General features: G+C 46.9%; 1 protein-coding gene across 1 annotated transcript in view; it reads right to left on the reverse strand.

Annotated features, from left to right (window-relative positions):
- RyR (Ryanodine receptor) overlaps positions 1 to 18,769 on the reverse strand; it is a 374,701-nt gene that overhangs the window by 114,018 nt on the left and 241,914 nt on the right. The window contains exons 55-58 of the mRNA XM_069314342.1: positions 18,624 to 18,733; positions 10,021 to 10,114; positions 8,454 to 8,619; positions 7,100 to 7,188 (exon numbers count right to left, since the gene is read on the reverse strand). Coding sequence (XP_069170443.1) covers positions 7,100 to 7,188; positions 8,454 to 8,619; positions 10,021 to 10,114; positions 18,624 to 18,733 — 459 coding nt within the window. The remainder of the gene's footprint in view (positions 1 to 7,099; positions 7,189 to 8,453; positions 8,620 to 10,020; positions 10,115 to 18,623; positions 18,734 to 18,769) is intronic.

The raw sequence follows: 18,769 nt of genomic DNA on the forward strand, positions 1-18,769 counted from the left end.
TGGTAATTATACTCGCTATCATACGAGGGTGAGAAACTTGCTATACAGGGCCATAGTAATTATACTCGCTATCATACGAGGGTGAGAAACTTGCTATACAGGGTCATGGTAATTATACTCGCTATCATACGAGGGTGAGAAACTTGCTATACAGGGCCATAGTAATTATACTTGCTATCATACGAGGGTAAGAAACTTGCTATACAGGGCCATAGTAATTATACTCGCTATCATACGAGGGTGAGAAACTTGCTATACAGGGCCATAGTAATTATACTCGCTATCATACGAGGGTAAGAAACTTGCTATACAGGGCCATAGTAATTATACTCGCTATCATACGAGGGTGAGAAACTTTCTATACAGGGCCATAGTAATTATACTCGCTATCATACGAGGGTGAGAAACTTGCTATACAGGGCCATAGTAATTATACTCGCTATCATACGAGGGTAAGAAACTTGCTATACAGGGCCATAGTAATTATACTCGCTATCATACAAGGGTGAGAAACTTGCTATACAGGGCCATAGTAATTATACTCGCTATCATACGAGGGTGAGAAACTTTCTATACAGGGCCATAGTAATTATACTCGCTATCATACAAGGGTGAGAAACTTGCTATACAGGGCCATAGTAATTATACTCGCTATCATACGAGGGTGAGAAACTTTCTATACAGGGCCATAGTAATTATACTCGCTATCATACGAGGGTGAGAAACTTGCCATACAGGGCCATAGTAATTATACTCGCTATCATACGAGGGTGAGAAACTTTCTATACAGGGCCATAGTAATTATACTCGCTATCATACGAGGGTGAGAAACTTGCTATACAGGGCCATAGTAATTATACTCGCTATCATACGAGGGTGAGAAACTTTCTATACAGGGCCATAGTAATTATACTCGCTATCATACAAGGGTGAGAAACTTGCTATACAGGGCCATAGTAATTATACTCGCTATCATACGAGGGTGAGAAACTTTCTATACAGGGCCATAGTAATTATACTCGCTATCATACGAGGGTGAGAAACTTTCTATACAGGGCCATAGTAATTATACTCGCTATCATACGAGGGTGAGAAACTTGCTATACAGGGCCATAGTAATTATACTTGCTATGATACAGGAGTGAGAAATGTCAACACAATTGCTCGACCTTCACTCAATTTCATGAATTATAAAGAAAATCTTTTCACTCAAATGTTCCCAATGATATTGAAAGAAAAAGGTATACAGTGTATATAAACATATACATAAAATATATACAGTATAATATATAAAACATACTCAAATTAACTTGTAATCCTCTCTGGTTATTGACTTAGACCAACCATTGTGAAACTGTAAGATCACATGCTGGAAGACACAAGTGGCAGGGTGACATGGGTGGCTGGGTGGCAGGGTGACATGGATGGCTGGGTGGCAGGGTGACATGGATGGCTGGGTGACATGGATGGCTGGGTGACATGGATGGCTGTGTGGCAGGGTGACATGGATGACTGGGTGACATGGATGGCTGTGTGGCAGGGTGACATGGATGGCTGGGTGGCAGGGTGACATGGATGGCTGGGTGGCAGGGTGACATGGATGGCTGGATGACATGGATGGCTGGGTGGCAGGGTGACATGGATGGCTGGGTGACATGGATGGCTGGGTGGCAGGGTGACATGGATGGCTGGGTGGCAGGGTGACATGGATGGCTGGGTGACATGGATGGCTGGGTGACATGGATGGCTGGGTGACATGGATGGCTGGGTGGCAGGGTGACATGGATGGCTGGGTGACATGGATGGCTGGGTGACATGGATGGCTGGGTGGCAGGGTGACATGGATGGCTGGGTGACATGGATGGCTGGGTGGCAGGGTGACATGGATGGCTGGGTGGCAGGGTGACATGGATGGCTGGGTGACATGGATGGCTGGGTGGCAGGGTGACATGGATGGCTGGGTGACATGGATGGCTGGGTGACATGGATGGCTGGGTGGCAGGGTGACATGGATGGCTGGGTGACATGGATGGCTGGGTGACATGGATGGCTGTGTGGCAGGGTGACATGGATGGCTGGGTGGCAGGGTGACATGGATGGCTGGGTGACATGGATGGCTGGGTGACATGGATGGCTGGGTGGCAGGGTGACATGGATGGCTGGGTGACATGGATGGCTGTGTGGCAGGGTGACATGGATGACTGGGTGACATGGATGGCTGTGTGGCAGGGTGACATGGATGGCTGGGTGGCAGGGTGACATGGATGGCTGGGTGGCAGGGTGACATGGATGGCTGGATGACATGGATGGCTGGGTGGCAGGGTGACATGGATGGCTGGGTGACATGGATGGCTGGGTGGCAGGGTGACATGGATGGCTGGGTGGCAGAGTGACATGGATGGCTGGGTGACATGGATGGCTGGGTGGCAGGGTGACATGAATGGCTGGGTGGCAGGGTGACATGGATGGCTGGGTGGCAGGGTGACATGGATGGCTGGGTGACATGGATGGCTGGGTGACATGGATGGCAGGTTGGCATGGGTGGCAGGGTGACGTGGATGGCTGGGTGGCAGGGTGACATGGGTGGTAGGGTGTCATGGGTGGCAGGTTGGCATGGGTGGCAGGGTGACGTGGATGGCTGGGTGGCAGGGTGACATGGGTGGCAGGGTGTCATGGGTGGCAGGTTGGCATGGGTGGCAGGGTGACATGGGTGGCAGGGTGTCATGGGTGGCAGGGTGTCATGGGTGGCAGGGTGTCATGGGTGGCAGGTTGACATGGGTGGCAGGGTGTCATGGGTGGCAGGGTGTCATGGGTGGTAGGGTGTCATGGGTGGCAGGGTGTCATGGGTGGCAGGTTGTCATGGGTGGCAGGGTGTCATGGGTGGCAGGGTGTCATGGGTGGCAGGTTGTCATGGGTGGCAGGTTGTCATGGGTGGCAGGTTGTCATGGGTGGCAGGGTGTCATGGGTGGCAGGTTGTCATGGGTGGCAGGGTGTCATGGGTGGCAGGGTGTCATGGGTGGCAGGGTGTCATGGGTGGCAGGGTGTCATGGGTGGCAGGGGTGACATGGTTTGCAGGGTGTCATGGGTGGCAGGGTGTCATGGGTGGCAGGTTGTCATGGGTGGCAGGGTGTCATGGGTGGCAGGGGTGACATGGTTTGCAGGGTGTCATGGGTGGCAGGGTGTCATGGGTGGCAGGGTGTCATGGGTGGCAGGGTGTCATGGGTGGCAGGGGTGACATGGTTTGCAGGGTGTCATGGGTGGCAGGGTTGTCGGAAATTTCCGACACCCCCAAGTACTAACCCTTAGCACAAGAATATAAAAGCCCTGTGTTATGAAATAAATTTATTAGCAAACATTTTTTCAGTAAGGGAAGACCAAAACTTTGCTAGACTTCCAGGCAGGCGGTTGGGTCAGCCACTACGGACTACGCGGTAATTGTTTCTTTGCTTAACTCTTAATAAACCCAGTCTATAATTTGCTTTCATTTGCGGTTATTATTTTAGATTGGAAATCAATTAAACTTATAAAGAAATAAGGTGTTCTTCCATCCCGAGGTAAATTTCCTAAGTTATAAATGTTATCTCCCTGCTGGCAAAATAATAGTTACACAACACAGTCAGCTCATACTAAAGGTGCTTTAATACTCCACAAACTTCTAGCCCAGTGCTAGTAACAGTGGAAAACTGTTCTATAGAATTTGGAGTAAATAATTAAGGCATACAATAATGTCACTATAGTCTCGTTAATGAACGAGTTGAAACGACGTGACTATTCTTTTAACACGCCCCTAGATAGGAGGGCAAAGACGCCATATTCTTCGCATCAACAACTCGAGCAGACAAGTTGTACAAGCTCGCTTGTACAGGGGTACAAGCGAGCAAATTAGCATCGTGTATTTTGGGATCATCTGTTTACTCACGACTCCCAGACGTTGCTGCTAGCTTCATATATCAAAAGGACATTGCGTTCGGTCGGTGGTTACTTCTTAGATAAATTTTTATGGCCATAATTACTGTTTAGAATAACCGGCCGTTATGCTGCAGGACAAATAAAATATCCAGAGTATGTTTATCCAAAAGAATAGTTTATGCTATTTAGGCAGTTAATCCCTTTTACTGGAGATTAACTGAAGATATATTAACACTATAGGTATTACAGTGTATATTTTCCACAGCGTGGAAAGATACTACCTGAAGCCAGCCACCTTAACTTGTGATTTACACTTGCTCGCAATGCAACCACGATGAGGCTAGGTATTTGACTGACTGACGGGAGAATCAGACGTACACCTATTAATCTGCTTGACAGCTAAATCCCTTAAATCACTTATGATAATTGTAATTAGTCTACTAAACTCATAACAAATGATTTACTCATAAATTTTGATCACTGAACTTATTTAATTATATTTGAATTACAAGGTAGATTTAGCATTATTAAGTCTACCTCCCAAATGTTGTGGAAGTGGTAACACCAAACAAATAATTAAATATTAATGCAGTCCACTCTTACAGTCCATTTAATAATCTGATAATAATACTAAGGAATACTTGGTAGAAAATTCCCACAAGGGTGACATGAGTGGTAGGGTGTCATGGGTGGCAGGGTGACATGGGTGGTAGGGTGACATGGGTGTCATGGGTAGCAGGGTGACATGGGTGGCAGGGTGACATGGGTGTCATGGGTTGCAGGGTGACATGGGTGGCAGGGTGACATGGGTGGCAGGGTTACATGGGTGTCATGGGTTGCAGGGTGACATGGGTGGCAGGGTGACATGGGTGTCATGGGTAGCAGGGTGACATGGGTGGCAGGGTGACATGGGTGTCATGGGTTGCAGGGTGACATGGGTGGCAGGGTGACATGGGTGTCATGGGTAGCAGGGTGACATGGGTGGCAGGGTGACATGGGTGGCAGGGTGACATGGGTGTCATGGGTAGCAGGGTGACATGGGTGGCAGGGTGACATGGGTGTCATGGGTTGCAGGGTGACATGGGTGGCAGGGTGACATGGGTGTCATGGGTAGCAGGGTGACATGGGTGGCAGGGTGACATGGGTGTCATGGGTTGCAGGGTGACATGGGTGGCAGGGTGACATGGGTGTCATGGGTAGCAGGGTGACATGGGTGGCAGGGTGACATGGGTGTCATGGGTTGCAGGGTGACATGGGTGGCAGGGTGACATGGGTGTCATGGGTAGCAGGGTGTCATGGGTAGCAGGGTGACATGGGTGGCAGGGTGACATGGGTGTCATGGGTTGCAGGGTGACATGGGTGGCAGGGTGACATGGGTGTCATGGGTTGCAGGGTGACATGGGTGGCACGGTGACATGGGTGTCATGGGTTGCAGGGTGACATGGGTTGCAGTGTGACATGGGTAGCAGGGTGATATGGGTGGCTGGCTGACAAGGGTGACATGGGTGGCGGCAGGGTGACATGGGTGGCATGGTGACACGGGTGGCAGGGTGCCATTGATGGCAGGGGGTCAGGTAGAGGAGAGGTAGCGGTGAGACACAGGTGGTGGGAGAGACACTGGTGGTGAGACACACAGGTGGTGAGAGACATAGGCGATGAGACACAGGTGGTGAGAGACATAGGCGATGAGACAGAGGTGGTGAGAGACACAGGTGATAACATACCATGAGGTCCTCCATGGTGCGGGAGCGGCCCCGGGGGTGTGCATGTACAACAAGAACAGAAGGATTGGTCAATGCTGGAGGCTAGACTATCACATTACATCTGCCCACCTGCTAAGCTATAGCTTTTCCTGTTAATGATGTTAATATTTGGGTACACTAATTGCTTGTGAGTTCACACGTTATCAAAGTGATTATTTAAGGCTTTGGGAAACAAAAAAGCTAATTTTGGTAATATAAAACCAGCGTTGAATGTAATGAAACGCCATTTTCTGGGTGAGACCCGGAGGCTCGCAGGAGCTTATCTAGGATGATATGCTAATGTCAGACTTTTTACATCAGTCGTGTGTATGGAGTTCTATGGGCCTACCGGAGACCACGAGCCAGAACCTGGCCCCCTCAGAGAGGCAAGGGGAGCAATGGCCTATAGAAACCCCCGTGTGGTTGCTAGCATTCTATGTCTGCCATCGACCGGGTCAGGTACCCAGAAAGGTAAGCGTCCCAAAACAAACCCCTATTCTGGTGAAAATTGCCACCACAAGCCGAACAAGTGGATTGAATTCCCCTAAAAAAAAAAAAGAGCAAACGATCGTGACGTCACACGTCGCCGCGCCGCTGACTGCGCAGCTCCCCCTCCCCAGGAAGGGGGAGCCCCAGACCTACCGTGCCGGCTATCCACCATCAGTTCTTTGGCTGATGCTAGAGGGTGAGGTCGTGTGCTCCGGCTCCGGTGGTTGTGTCAGCACTGTACCTAGAGTCTTCTAGGCAGTCAGCGGCGCGGGGACGTTTGACGTCACGATCAATTGCTGTTTTTTTTTGTTTTTGTTTTTTAGGGGGAATTCTATCCACTTGTTCAGCTTGTGGTGGCAATTTTCACCAGAATAGGGGTTTGTTTTGGGACGCTTTCCTTTCTGGGTGCCTGACCCTGTCGATGGCAGACATAGAATGCTAACAACCACACGGGGGTTTCTATAGGCCATTGCTCCCCTTGCCTCTCTGAGGGGGGGCCAGGTTTTGGCTCGTGGTCCCCGGTAGGCCCACAGAACTCCATACACATGACTGAGCTAAAGTCTGACATTAGTATATCAGCCTGGATAAGCTCCGGGGAGCCAAAGGGGCTCCTCCAAGAAAAAGGTTAGTAAATGTTATATTATGATAACCGCAAGAAGAAATTGTTGATGAAGTGGTGAATTTTTGGTAATGTGGTCAGTTATTGGTGACGTTGACAATTATATTATTTGTGAAATGTGATTGTGGCTCTAAAATGAACAGAGTGTACTTCATTTGTACAATGAAATACCATGTATAATGAATTTTGACCTTCTCGAGTTGTACAAGATCCGGCCATTTGTAAATATTATATATAACCCGTGTTAAGAGATATAATAGTGTAAGACATGCAGCGTTGGCCGTGAGGATGAACACTAGGTGAGAGTGAGAGAGGAGGAGTGGGTGGTGGTCATACATACATTAAGAGTGGCGGCCGGGTCCTCGTTCCCGCCGGCGTCCTCGCCTGCGTCTTCCTCGCCTTCCTCCTCCTCCTCGCCACAGGACTTGGCTGCCAACACAATACTCACATTATACACCCTCCTTTACTAAGCCACACATCACTCCAATCACAACCAAAATAACGCACAGTTGTCATATTATCGTCTGTGTACACCCGTTACGCTTGTCATTATTGCTCTTCCTTTACATCATAACAAAAACATTGATCTTTTCGTCAAAATATGACCTCATAAGTTTAGTCAAAAATATATACAAGATGAGAAAATGTGTGGAGTAGCGCAGTGGGATCTAACCACTGTCCAGGGCTTGTCAAGATGCATACTTGAACCATGATATGCTAAAGGTTACATGAGCTGGAGTCGTGCCGGACCCACTAGCAACTGGAAGGCCCCCAGCTTGTACCCAGGCAATACATACATACAACTCGCAAACACTAGTGTGTGCAATGGAGGCTCCCAACATGCTCTCCCATCTCACACTCCTAATACCAGTCCACGTCCCACTGTTACGACCAGTCCACGTCCCACTGTTACTACCACTCCACGTCCCACTGTTACTACCAGTCCACGTCCCACTGTTACAACCAGTCCACGTCCCACTGTTACGACCAGTCCACGTCCCACTGTTACTACCAGTCCACGTCCCACTGTTACTACCAGTCCACGTCCCACTGTTACAACCAGTCCACGTCCCACTGTTACAACCAGTCCACGTCCCACTGTTACAACCAGTCCACGTCCCACTGTTACTACCAGTCCACGTCCCACTGTTACAACCAGTCCACGTCCCACTGTTACAACCAGTCCACGTCCCACTGTTACTACCAGTCCACGTCCCACTGTTACAACCAGTCCACGTCCCACTGTTACTACCAGTCCACGTCCCACTGTTACAACCAGTCCACGTCCCACTGTTACAACCAGTCCACGTCCCACTGTTACTACCAGTCCACGTCCCACTGTTACAACCAGTCCACGTCCCACTGTTACAACCAGTCCACGTCCCACTGTTACTACCAGTCCACGTCCCACTGTTACAACCAGTCCACGTCCCACTGTTACAACCAGTCCACGTCCCACTGTTACAACCAGTCCACGTCCCACTGTTACAACCAGTCCACGTCCCACTGTTACTACCAGTCCACGTCCCACTGTTACAACCAGTCCACGTCCCACTGTTACTACCAGTCCATGTTATACTACGTCCTGCAGTCTACGTCCGATTACACTTGTAGAAGTGAGACAAGAGCGGGGGGACACAAAGTGACTGGTACACTGGTGGGGACAAGAGCGGGGGAAGCGGGGTAGGACATACCCATGATCTCGGCGTAAGACATGTAGAGGGGGTCCTCGGCCAAGACGCCGGTGTGCTCTGTGGTGGCCTTGTGACTGAAGGTTGTCACCAGCTGCGTCAACTGGTCCGGCGCTCCAGCATCCTCCTCCGCCTCCTTCTTCTTACTCTCCGCCTCCTCAAACGATTGCTGTTGATAAAATAATTTCTACTTAATATTCACAAAAAATAAAACATAATATTAACCTGATATGCGCTTAAATTAACATAATTTAAACAAACAAAACCTAATACTTTACACTAATTATCCTGTTATGTCAAACACACTGTCGTGGAAATAAATATTTCATTCACTTGGGCATTAGGAGGCTCGAACTCTCGGCCCCAGTGTATAGGGTTGAGTTCCCAACAGTGTGTGTTGTAAGATGTGTGGGTTGGGTGTGTATTGTAAGATGTGTGGGTTGGGTGTGTGTTGTAAGATGTGTGGGTTGGGTGTGTATTGTAAGATGTGTGGGTTGGGTGTGTGTTGTAAGATGTGTGGGTTGGGTGTGTATTGTAAGATGTGTGGGTTGGGTGTGTATTGTAAGATGTGTGGGTTGGGTGTGTATTGTAAGATGTGTGGGTTGGGTGTGTATTGTAAGATGTGTGGGTTGGGTGTATTCTCAAAGATGTGTGGGTTGGCTGAGTAATCTAATACACAGATTAAAAGAAAGAAAATACGTAAATTGTACAACTTCACAATCAGTGTTTCTAGCCTACAATATGTTATTAAAAGGAAGCCTAAAACTGTACTAACATTATTTATTGTCTCGAAATTTAATTTGTGACATTAACAAATTTTGTAGAGAAACATGCTAATATATGTGAATAGTGTTTATCCCGAGTGAGGGAGCCGGTCGGCCGAGCGGACAGCACGCTGGACTTGTGATCCTGTGGTCCCGGGTTCGATCCCAGGCGCCGGCGAGAAAAAATGGGCAGAGTTTCTTTCACCCTATGCCCCTGTTACCTAGCAGTAAACTAGGTACCTGGGTGTTAGTCAGCTGTCACGGGCTGCTTCCTGGGGGTGGAGGCCTGGTCGAGGACCGGGCCGCGGGGACACTAAAGCCCCGAAATCATCTCAAGATAACCTCCCTTGTGATGTAACTCAAGACATATAAATAGTGAACACTCCTGTGGTCGGGACATCCCAGTCATTGGGGAAATATTACTCAAAACACAAAGCACTTACTCTGATTTAATTATTAGTATTACAATATTTCACTGACAGAGAACATGGCAAATTGCAGAGAAACTAGCCAAGAAATGTAGCGAAACTATGGAACAATTCAAATAGGTCTGCCTCCATCATCTAATTTATCACGTTTTATTTACTGGAGCATACCTGCGCTCCACTACCAATGGATGGACAGTTTCCAGATGCAGAAATGTCTCCAATACCCATTTCCCGCCATCATGAAGGTAACCACCACCCAAATCTCGACTATATGAAATATCATCATTTAAGAAGCATCACCGATAATCAGTTGTCAGCAATAGAAAGTAATGATGAGGACAGGGTAATACCAGTTCACAAAGGAGGTAGGCTACGTACCGTTAAGTCCTCGATGACCACCTCCTGTCCAACATTTTCGTCCGACAGCCAGTATTCCCGGTAGGTCCGGAGGAAGAGGTTGACGGCGCGATGCCTGTATGATATGTTGGTTTAAAAAAAATTCAGGTTAGACTGCTATGCCCGTTAGTATGTGGTAGTAAATAGCGGCGACCGCAGCCGCATGGCTGAGGCTCAGATATTAATGAGAAGGCTACAAGCGGCTGGTCATGTTATGATGCCTATCATCTACTAGTGCAGCAACTACTCAAGAAGACAGAGTAACAACAACTATTATGAAGACTATTACGTTGGTGAAGAGAACCAGCCACATCATTTACAGTATTCTTGCCTCAGCCTTCCCCAAACTGACTTCTTTAACAGCCTGGGCTGGCAAATGTCCTCTTAGCTTCAATAACTGACACAAAATATTATAAAATTGCAACATACATAAAGGTGTGTTGAAGATTATGTCTCAATGTCCTCCAGACTTGTGTGCAATTAATGTGATAAAACACTAGCGTTAAATGTAATGAAATGCCATTTTCTGGGTGAGACCTGGAGGCTCCCCAGAGCTATCCAGGTTGATGTGTATATTACTAAACTTTGGCATCAGTCAGTGTGTATGGAGTTCTAGGCCTAGCGGGGACCACGAGCCAGAGCCTGGCCCACTCAGAAAGGCATGAGGAGCAATGACATATAGAAATGCACACGTGATTGGGAGCATTCTATATCTGCAATCGAGCGGGACAGACACGCAGAAAGGTAAGCGCCTCAAAACAAACCCCCTAATCTGGTTAAAACGACGAAAATAGACAAACGAGCGGACAGAACTCCTCAAATGAAAACGAGCGAACAAGCATGATGTCACATGAACCGCACCGCCTATCTGCGCAGCTCCCCCCTCCCTGAGAGGGGGAAAGGGGAGCCCCAGACCCACCCCGCCGGCAATCCAACCATCAGCTCTTATGCTGAATGTTAAAACACGCGAAAAACTCCCGACCGGGGAAAGGGGAGGTTGCCCCTTCCCCCGGGCAGAATGAAAATGGTGTTTCATTACATTCAACAATGGTTTTCTGGGGGGAGCCCCTTTGGCTCCCTGGTGCTACATCACCAAAGACAAAAACTAGAGGGACTGAATGTCAGCCCAAGACATGTTACCAAAAATGGCAACAAGTGCAGCAAACTTTCGAGCGTCATGGGCATGGGGATAGACCGCAGGCTGGCTGGACCGAATAACTCTGCAGACAACCTGAGAGACCCAAACCCAGGAACAGGAAAGAAGAGAAACTTGATCAACCCAATGTGCGTCACCGGCCACTGAGGGCAAGGCGCGCAAATAACAGTGGAGCTCCGCAACAGAACACGACACATGATGCACCCCCAGCGTGACCAACCAAGCATCAACAACCCATGGACCACTCTGGAAAGCAGCAGCCTCATTCTTCGCCAGAAAAGGAGATGGCCGCAAAAGAACAAACCTATCACCACGACCAAAAGAGCAGAAACCCCTGCACTGGAGGAGAGCATGAAGCTCCACGACCCGACCCCCCGAGAGGTCAATGCCAACAAGAAAAGAGCCTTAGAAAAGCAATCTGGAACCGAAGGGGCCATAACAAAATGGGGAGAAGACAAATACGAGAGCACCCTGTCCAAAGACCAGGACGGCTCAGGTGGCGCATGAGCAGGCCGGAGGTGAAACAACGGCCGAGACAGCTTGTGAAAAGGTGCAGAAGTAACATCAATACCAAGGCTACAGAGGCTCCACTAACGCTGCACGATACGAGGCAACATTATTCGACATCAGATGACGGTCCTGAAATAGCCACGAGAGAAAGGACATAACCTGAACCGAAAGCGGTGGAGAGACAAAAAGAACCGGAAGGACACGGGGAAACCTCATACTGCTGAGAGACGAAGCCCGTAGGTGGGACACCATCAAAGGAGTCACCTGATCACCATACAGTTGGTGATAGACTCGAGTCAAAAAATCCAAATGCGAAGACTCTAGAAGATCGAACCAGTCTCGTAATGGACCGGACCGATCTGCTGAAAGAGGCGGAGCCACAGGAAAACCTCCGGGTTCAGACCCTGAGCAAGCAGTGTCTGAAACCAAGGCTGGGCCGACCACCATGGAGCCAGAAGGACTACCCGCCCCTGTAAGTCTCTAAGGGAGCTAGGCCCTGGAGCAACAGCTGAACCAGGGTGAAAAGGTACAGGAACCCCCACCTCGACCAGTCTTGCCAAAAGACATCAACCCCGATGGCCTCACAGTAGGGGAAGGGAGTCACATATACCGAATGACACCTCAACCATGCAGACGCAAAGAGATCCACCTTCGGGCACCCAAACCTCTGGCAGAGCCAGCTGAACGAGTCGGCGTCGACCATCTATTCCGTGGACAGGGGAATGGACCGGGACAGGCCGTCCACCAGGACGTTGGACACTCCCAGAACATGAACGCCCAGGAGAGCCAACCCTCAAGAACTCAGTAGACGAGTCACCCGGTGACTCCGAGGAGCAGTCTGAATGAAGCCGGATCGTCGATCCGCGGGCGACCCGAACCCTTCAAAGCACAGACCACACCGCCGCGAACTCCCGCATTGCTCTCACCTAGTTGTGGTTGCAGGGGTTGATCTTTGGTTCTTTGGTTGATTAGGTGCTGTGGACCAGACGTAAGAATGGATCCCACCGCCCCTGGCCGGCCTGTTGAGGAAGGGTCTTAAAGCCCCAGCCAAGAGACGATGCGTCCATGAACACATCAAGCAAGGGCTTGGGTAGGCGCCAAGGCACTGAACCCTGAAAAAAACGAAGAGGAAACCGGCGACACAACAGCCGAGGCAAGACCCTCGGGGGTCGAACCAGGCGATCACGAGAGAGGCGGAAGGTATGTCCCCGAAGGAACCAGACCAGCCGACAAAGCCAAACCCGACCCAGCGGGTAGACCAGCATCGCAAAGTTCAGGCTCCCACACAAACCCTCAATGCCAGGTAACCTGGGAGCCCCCCCAGAAACAGGCACATGCAGGACTGCAGCCGAAGGAGAGATTCTAGAGGGCGAGACAAGGAAAGAAAAACCCCGCAAGAGGATAACAGACCCAGGAGGAACAGAGCAGGCTGCCGTAACAGGAGAAAACTAACAGCGCAGTACCCCGTGACCCACCAGTGCAAAAACTACCTCTTACCCCGAGGTAAACAAGAGAGGAAACCCCCCTCCCCCAACACCCGGGGCAGTCAATCACGAAGCTTCAAAATACCACAGAGGTAGACCCCGAGATGACTTGTGGAAGATAAACCCCAAGCCCCAAGGGCGGTACTTAAGGGCACTCACGGAAGGGTGCTGTGTCCCATATAAGAAAAAAACAAATACAAAAGAATTTTCCATTTAATGTTTGTTTATTTTTCAGGTTATTAGTATTGTGTGTTATTAGTATCATCTTAACTCTTGTGGGTTGTGATGAGATCTGCCATTTACGTGTATTTTAGTTTGTGTTTTTGATAGGGTATTAGGTATGCTTACGGGTGCCTTCTCGCCATGCCCTGTGGCTGGGGGGATTGGTGCCCTGAAGCTACATAAACACCCTATACCCCCCCGAAGTGGCAAGGGGAGTTAGGGGACACACAACCCTAAGCACATGCAGCCTGAGGACCTGTGAATATTTCTCTCAGCTCGCACACCACCATAACAGCAGTACTGCACACATAGCACAGCACCAGAGAAACTGGAACTGGAGCACACGACCGAGTCACAATCACATCAGCCTGAGAACTGTTGGTTGAATCGCCGGTGCGGCAGTCTGGGGCTCCTACCAAATCCCGGGGAGGGGTGAGCTGCACAGACAGGCGGTGCGGCTCATGTGACAGTCATGCTTGTTTGCTCGTTTTCATTTGGCGAGTTCTGTCCACTAGTTTGTCTATTTTCGTCGTTTTACCCAGATTAAACGTTTGTTTTGAGGCGCTTACCTTTCTGTGTGCCTGTTTCGGTCGATGGCAGATACAAAATGCTCCAAATAATATGTGCATTTCTATAGGCCATTGCTCCTCGTGCCTCTCTGAGGGGGTGGGGGGGGGCAGGTTCGGGCTCGTGGTCCCCGGTAGGCCTAGAGCTCCATACATACTGACTGATGCCAAAGTTTAGTGATATAAATATCAGCATGGATAGCTACGGGGAGCCGAAAGGTATCCTCCCAGAAATAAACATTACTGTGTGTGTGTGTGTGCGCACACACACATTACTGTGTGTGTGTGTGTGTGTGTGCACACACACACACGTGTGCATTCACACGCACACGTGTGTGTGTGTGTGTGTGTGTGTGTGTGTGTGTGTGTGTGTGTGTGTGTGTGTGTGTGTGTGTGTGTGTGTGTGTGTGCGCGCGTGTGTGTGTGCGCGTGTGTGCGCGTGTGTGTGAATGTGTGTGAGTGTGTGTGTGTGTTGCGTGTGTGTGTGTTGCGTGTGTGTATGTTGTGTGTGTGTGTTGCGTGTGTGTATGTTGTGTGTGTGTATATGTGTGTGTGAATATGTATGTGTGTGTGTGTGTGTGTGTGTGTGTGTGTGTGTGTATATATATATATATATATATATATATATATATATATATATATATATATATATATATATATATATATATATATATATATATATATATATATATATATATCAGGATATTTGTTCACTTGCACAATGTCTCAGTGAGGAACACTGTAAATTATCTACAGCACGCCTGAGTACTGCTAGGCTATTCATGGGGTTTATATCTGCAGTACTGTACTAGCAAAAATTTCAAAAATAAATAAAAATAAAATGCCAAAACAAAGCAAAATAAAAAAAGGAAACATAGCCACAGGCCGCATTCACAACATTTTGGATATTAAGGCTGAAGTTTTGCCACAAGTGGAGGTTGTGTCGGTCTGGCATGGTCTCTGGGGTCTGGGAGGTCTTCACCAGCAGGTGTTAGGCGAGTTAGAAAGGGTTAGGTCGCATTCAGCCTTGAGACCCAAGATGTTAAAGGCTCGTGGCTGGGGCCAGACATCATCACCAGACGAGGCTGCTCGCCGACAACCCACACACACGGTCTCTCTCTGTCTCTACAGCTTTACACAACGGAAGACACCCCCTCAGTTCAACCCGTTTTCATAATAGAACGTCGCATTTTGACATAACTGTACCCAAGGCCAAAAATTGTTGTACTAGAAAATGGTACCAGCTCGCAAAATTAACAATATCCCGTTTTCTGTTTTGCGTCCTCTGGTACGTTAGGTTAAGGGTACTTTAGTACGACAGTTTCTTGACGTTTGGAAACTTTAGCAGGACGGACTGCTCAGTTACTGTCCATAAGTAAGAAATAAATCCTCACATATTCACAAATGCAGTGTTTATGATATTGTGTTACGTATCGGGCATTGCAATTCGAACAGCATAACCCCTCAACACATCAGAACTTGGTCATTGTTGTTGACCTGAATGATTTCACGTATATGCTTAACAATGACTTATTAATATTCAAATTTCAACTAATACAATTATTTACAAAAGTCTGCAGTGTAATGGGCACCAATTATATTTGAACGTTTCTTGCGAGTGCCAATTTCATCATATCTTAACATTTCTACAGTTCCTAATGACTCCACAGTGATTCACTTTAGGAAGGAGGATATCAGATTTATCAGCATGAAAAGCCTCTCGATGGTTCATAAATAGTCCTGTTAGATACTCATTTTTATCAATGGCTGAGTGATTTTTATACATTTCACGCAAAGTAAGTGATTCGTATATAGACAAACGATTACAAATTACATTAAGCCTCAAGGATTACATTTACCAGTTTTTTAATTCTCAGGCGAAGATCATGTTGAAATAATCTGAATACAATATATTCAATAAGTTCAAACCTCACTTAATATTTAGATTATGGAACATGTCTGTTATTGGTGTAACTGTGGATTCCATAATATTAGTTAGGCTTTTACAACAGGTTGAGACTTTTTGGTGTTCATTATACACAATACATAACAAGCCTTTTTCTGACATAATATTTATGTAGGGTTAATGAAAGTTTCCAAGGTTGTCATAATCTCCACAACACTTTGTTGAATGTGAATTACTATTAGGTTTGATGAAACCTTTATAGGAAAATTATTATTCTGTAACTCAGTGTTTCTCTATACACAATACTTCATAAAAAAATTTCATTATCATACAAATTTACTAAAGGGCTTTTCACAAATAAATATAATTCAATAGCGTTTTCGTAGGTAAATATATTGAAACGGTTTCAATATATATACAGTATCCGACACTTTTATGTGCATAAAAATGTGGTAAAATGAAAACATTTTAATAGTATGTTTTGCCAGTGTAAATTTTGTTGTATACGTGTTTTCACGTTTTCTACAGCAAGTCTAAAGATATAGAGAGGATATAAATGCAGAGTGAAGGCGTATAGCTGTTAAGAACGGTTGTGTCTGTGAAAAAACGACTCGGCTGCTCAGTAGCCATTCTCATGACTCAAATGACCTCGGTTAAAATTGTTTTTTGTTTACAAACACAAAGCACTGCTTTTGTAACGCAATGATTCGACAGAGTCAGTGTATATGATTTATTTGATATATATATTGCAATTCATTTGAGTAACCATCAGCAAGAACATTTACTAACTAATTGCTCACCAATTGGTTATTAAAAAACTGTAGCATGAATATCTCAAGAAATTCAAAACCTCTCTCCAGAAATAAATAAGAGGAGCGCAGGTCTGGTGATCATGTCTGGTGATTGTCATGCGCTTCGTCCCACTTGCTTGGGAGCCAGCAGCAAGAAAACATGGCTGGGGTAAAAGCCGTATTAACTAAACTCAAAATACAACAATATTGCTTTCTTTAGTAATTCATCGACAAATTTTGTATTGCTCCCGGGTGAACTCTATATACACAGCTGTTAGCTTGGAACTGTTTCTTGAATATAATGAAACGCTGTGACAAGAAAGAATGCCAGTTAATGGCTCGCCAGGGTGAAACGACATATTTATTACTGCTAAACAAGTTTAAATTAGTATAAATGATGATGTAATTAACTGAATAAGAGTTTAACCCGGGAGCCAGGGAGGGCCGAGGCTCCGAGGTGTCCACGACCCATTACCTGCGAATGTTATAGAAGGGCACGGAGCGAAGGCAGGCGATGGCAGCACGCTTTCGGGCAAATGACAGCAACTTCCTCCAACCCGAGCGAGAGGCAGGGGGAGTGCAGGCCTGTAGGCCGCCAGCACCAGATGTTAGTGGGTAGCATGGTTATCATGACACACTGCCTCCCTCACACCCACTACCCACCTGGATTATCCTACACCCACTTGCATCTCTCTCTCACGCCCTACAGTGAAGTGAATGCAAAGTCTTTGTGAAGCAGAGGTCGTAGATGTGAAGAGGAGGCAGGGGTTAATATGGTTGTGGTGAGTAGCCTCATTACTACCACCGGGAAACCAGTACCCAGCCACACCACCACCTTCCTTATTGCGTCAGGTAATGCAAAACAATATGACAACTCACCACTTCAAAATCTGACAATTTTGTCAGATTTTGAATGCAATCCAAGATTTTTAATATGAATGCAATCCAAGAAAGCAGCCAGGGTGGTAGGGTAGATGATTGTGGAGCCTAAGGTGTTAGGCGGGCGGGGCTACCAGTAAGGCACAACATCACACACTGCCCACCCATTTACAATAGACAAGATATTGAGTTTTTAAACAAACGTTTCTCACTAGTGCTCCTTGTGAACGTTTTATGTAATGGGAATCCAATGAATGATCCGCAATTCAACATATACAAATTACTGCATGAAAAGGGCATTATTATAGTACAGTATTGTACTATAATAATGCTGACATTGTCCCTGACATTCCAGAGTATGACATTGTCCCTGCCTGGGGTATCTATGAACACGCCTTATGTTAGTATGGTAGTGTTGCCACTAAGTCAAAATTCTGAAAAGTAGAGCACTATTGCGTTTAATATTTATCATAGAGTATGAATCAATATCAAATTTAAAGTTAGTCTGGTTATTTGGATGGACTCATCATATCTTGGGAACAAAAAATCCCATTATTTTACACTTAACAGTGAAGGTCTTCAATTCCTATATAAAAAATATGTTTATGGAATAAGATCATATGCATTAAATGCCATGAACAATATTTCATATCTATAACCAAGCTCAAATAATAAACATGATGCAGAAGTGAAATTTCACACACAGAAATAATATGAAAGTGTAAATCCAGATCTGTAAATGAAGACAGATCGTAATCTCAGGGAAGGTAGGCAAGAGCCATGCAGAAGTGGTTTCAACTTTGTATACAACTGCATTCAAGTCTCTTGTTCAACAGCTCTGCGATTAAAAATATTATTTCAAAGTCTGACTGAAAGTTTGTGATGTTAAGATTTTTTTCAAAGATAGATCTTTTTGAAAAGTAATCTAATAACATTGCGGATGTTATAGCGTAGTAGAGAATAAGACTTGAGAGAGCAGTTGTAATGGGGAAGCAAGACACAGCAGCAGCAGCAGCAGCAGCACCACACTCTGGGACCAGGGCCGTCTGCGGGCTCTGGAAACCCAGGTACCTTGGCATCATGTGGAGGGAAGTCTGTCTGAAGCAGGCGATGACTGCACGTTTCCTCTGGATAGACACAACAGAACGCCAGACCTCCTTGGAGGACTGCGGGTGATCAATCTGTCGGGCCGCACCAGTGTTATTTATGTGTTGAAG

Source organism: Procambarus clarkii, chromosome 78, assembly GCF_040958095.1.
Source record: "Procambarus clarkii isolate CNS0578487 chromosome 78, FALCON_Pclarkii_2.0, whole genome shotgun sequence".
In the NCBI taxonomy this organism is placed as follows: Eukaryota; Metazoa; Arthropoda; class Malacostraca; order Decapoda; family Cambaridae; genus Procambarus; species Procambarus clarkii.